The 2,588-nt window shown below is 36.3% G+C and overlaps 1 protein-coding gene across 6 annotated transcripts in view; it reads left to right on the plus strand.

Moving 5' to 3' along the window:
- The window catches only part of NCKAP1 (NCK associated protein 1), a 61,466-nt gene that overhangs the window by 29,727 nt on the left and 29,151 nt on the right, over positions 1 to 2,588 (plus strand). Inside the window, exon 11 of one of the 6 annotated variants that reach the window (XM_027887879.1) lies at positions 2,032 to 2,088. The exons of the other annotated variants lie outside the window; for them this stretch is intronic. Within the exon in view, the coding sequence (XP_027743680.1) occupies positions 2,032 to 2,088 (57 nt within the window). The remainder of the gene's footprint in view (positions 1 to 2,031; positions 2,089 to 2,588) is intronic. 6 annotated transcript variants of the gene reach the window in all.

Below are 2,588 nucleotides of genomic sequence, written 5' to 3' on the forward strand. Positions count from 1 at the left end.
CTTTCTATAAAATAGTTTTCTGTTGGATTATCTCTTATGTGACTTTTAATCAGAGAAGTAAATAGGCTCACTGGGAGAACTGAATAATGGAGTATTAGGGAAAAGTTTTCTTACATTAAGTAAAGCTTCTGTTACATTAGCTCGTGCCTCCACTTCCAGTTTTGGAAAATCAGAAAATGAAGGGAAGCAATGCTAACTTCTGCAGTGTAGAGGGAGGGAATCCTGTGTACTGTCTCAGCTGTTTGTGAGCCAAGAGATTGGAAATGACAGCTGGTACTTCCTTTAAAATTTGTGTTTGCACTTGCCGCATCAGTTGTGATGTGAATGGTTATTGTTCTGAAAAAAAATTGAAGCATTAACAGCTGTCAAGTATTGATTAGTATACATCAAATGCCTTTTTCAATACAATGTTTGTTGAAATTAGACATTTGACGAAATTTGTTCGAGGTATTGGAGGGTATGGAAGTTCATTTAATGTTCAAACCCTGTTTCTAAAACATGGAAACGATGCCCTGTTAGTGATTAACAGCAGTCTGATCATCAGCATTTAAGGCTTTGTATGTCCCTTCTTGCTAAAAACTACTTCTCGTGAAAAGTATTGTCTTTTATATAATTGGTGTGCTACAAATTATGTTTTTTTGAACAGATGCCCTGTGAGTACCTCTCTCTGGATGCAATGGAGAAATGGATCATTTGTGAGTAAAATATTCTGAAACAGCTTGCGGTTGTATTAAAAAAATTAGTTAACATTTAAAAGACTACTGTTTTTTTTATATTGTGCAAAAGCTGTTGTGTTCAAATGAGATTCTGGAGAACTTGATTAAATCTCAGTTGTCTGTATCATACTTTTACATGCAGTGAAGTGAGAGTTCAGCGCGTGCTGCTGGAATGGAGTTTTGTCATCAGTTTATTCTACACTTTGACTGAAAGTGAGGGCTTTAATACTTGCAATGAAAATAGCCAAGTAGTATCAGCATGAAGTAGTTCATGTTACAGAAATGTTGCAAAAATATTACAAAAACACCTCCTAGAAGCGTGAGGGGTATTTTTTTATGTTATCCATTAAAGAGTTTATTAATGATCTATGTGAACTATTTAAGAGAAAATGCATAATCATCTCACTGTTCTCTTACTGTCTTTGTGCATCTGGTGTGTGCCATACATCAATGTGAACTTCTGAAGTTGGATTTATTTTGTGCCATGGAATCCTAAATAGTGATGCTACAGCTTTGAACCTTTGGAAACTTGCACTTCAAAGCAGCTCTTGCTTGGCTCTGTTTCGGGATGAAGTATTCCACATTCACAAAGCTGCAGAAGACTTGTTTGTAAACATAAGAGGGTAAGTTTTAATTCTCCTTTTATTCTTTCAGAACCTCTGTTAAAGATACTGTATTTCTTGAAGAACCATTTCAAAAATGTTACTTCTGCTTCATTTAAGTTCTGCTCAAGTATGCAAACATTTTTGCTTGTATCTTGACTATTTCTTTAAATGCATAACTTTTAAGGGCCTGATTCCATAACCACCACACTTTTTTTATCTCAGTTCTGAAAAAGTCTTGTGAATCAGTCTCTGAAATGACAAAAGTTACAATTAATGATCTCGCCCACAAATCTTGTGTAAAAAAAAAAATGGTGTCCCTGCACACAGCAGAGAGGTTTGGACTAGATGATCTTTAAGGTCTCTTCCAACCCAATTCTATAGTTGTATGATCTTGATTTAGTGAAGGAAATGATGTTACAAATGTAGAGTGTGCTTGAAAAATTGCATCTGGCTGCCACTGTTTGTGCAGCCTGTGGTGTAAAAGCTCAGAAACAAGTTGCGAGTTCCACCAGCAACATTAGGAGCCCTTCAGCAGAGAGGTTTTTTTGCTTTGAGTATCCAGTTTTGGCACTTCGCTCCGATCAGGGTAATAAATCTCATGAGGTTTTTGCTGTATCCTGCTTGCTACAGCATTGCAGCTCCTCTTGAGTTGCACTCGGGTCTCGCTAAACTGATTCTTATTCCTGTGTTGGGTTGTTTTTCACTTGCAGCTACAACAAGCGGATCAATGACATCCGAGAGTGCAAAGAAGCCGCTGTTTCCCACGCGTGAGTGTCTTACAAAGTTCTCCTGACGGATTTTAGTGTTGGTTTTCTTAAAACGGATTTATAAAGAATGTATAAAAGGGATTTGTGGAATGAGTGCTGAATTACTTGTGCATTTTTTCAAATGAGATGCTGTACTGATTGTTCTTTTAAATCTGGATTTGCTTAATACCGTTATCAATTGAACTTCCCAAGTTTTAGGGTTTTTTTCAAATTATCTGGATGGAAGCATTTAGTTTATTCTTTAGTTTTTGTCTGATTACTTAATGAGAATGCAAATTAAGTAGAAATACTGTAATGGAGTAAAATGCACATCACAGAGGAGGGGCAGAGAAGTTAGGGTTCAAATTTAATGATACTTTGGGAATATACAATGTAGTGATGGGGATGCCAATTTAAATTGAACCACCATCTTCAAAGTTCTAGACTTGTGAAGGTGATATAATGTAATCTGCCTATGCTTGGGCTTAAATGTTTTAGAAAATCCAATGTTCTGTGACTAG

This window comes from Empidonax traillii, unplaced genomic scaffold, assembly GCF_003031625.1.
Source record: "Empidonax traillii isolate 1590-97213 ecotype Southwest subspecies unplaced genomic scaffold, ASM303162v1 scaffold223:size1722714, whole genome shotgun sequence".
Classification (NCBI taxonomy): domain Eukaryota; kingdom Metazoa; phylum Chordata; class Aves; order Passeriformes; family Tyrannidae; genus Empidonax; species Empidonax traillii.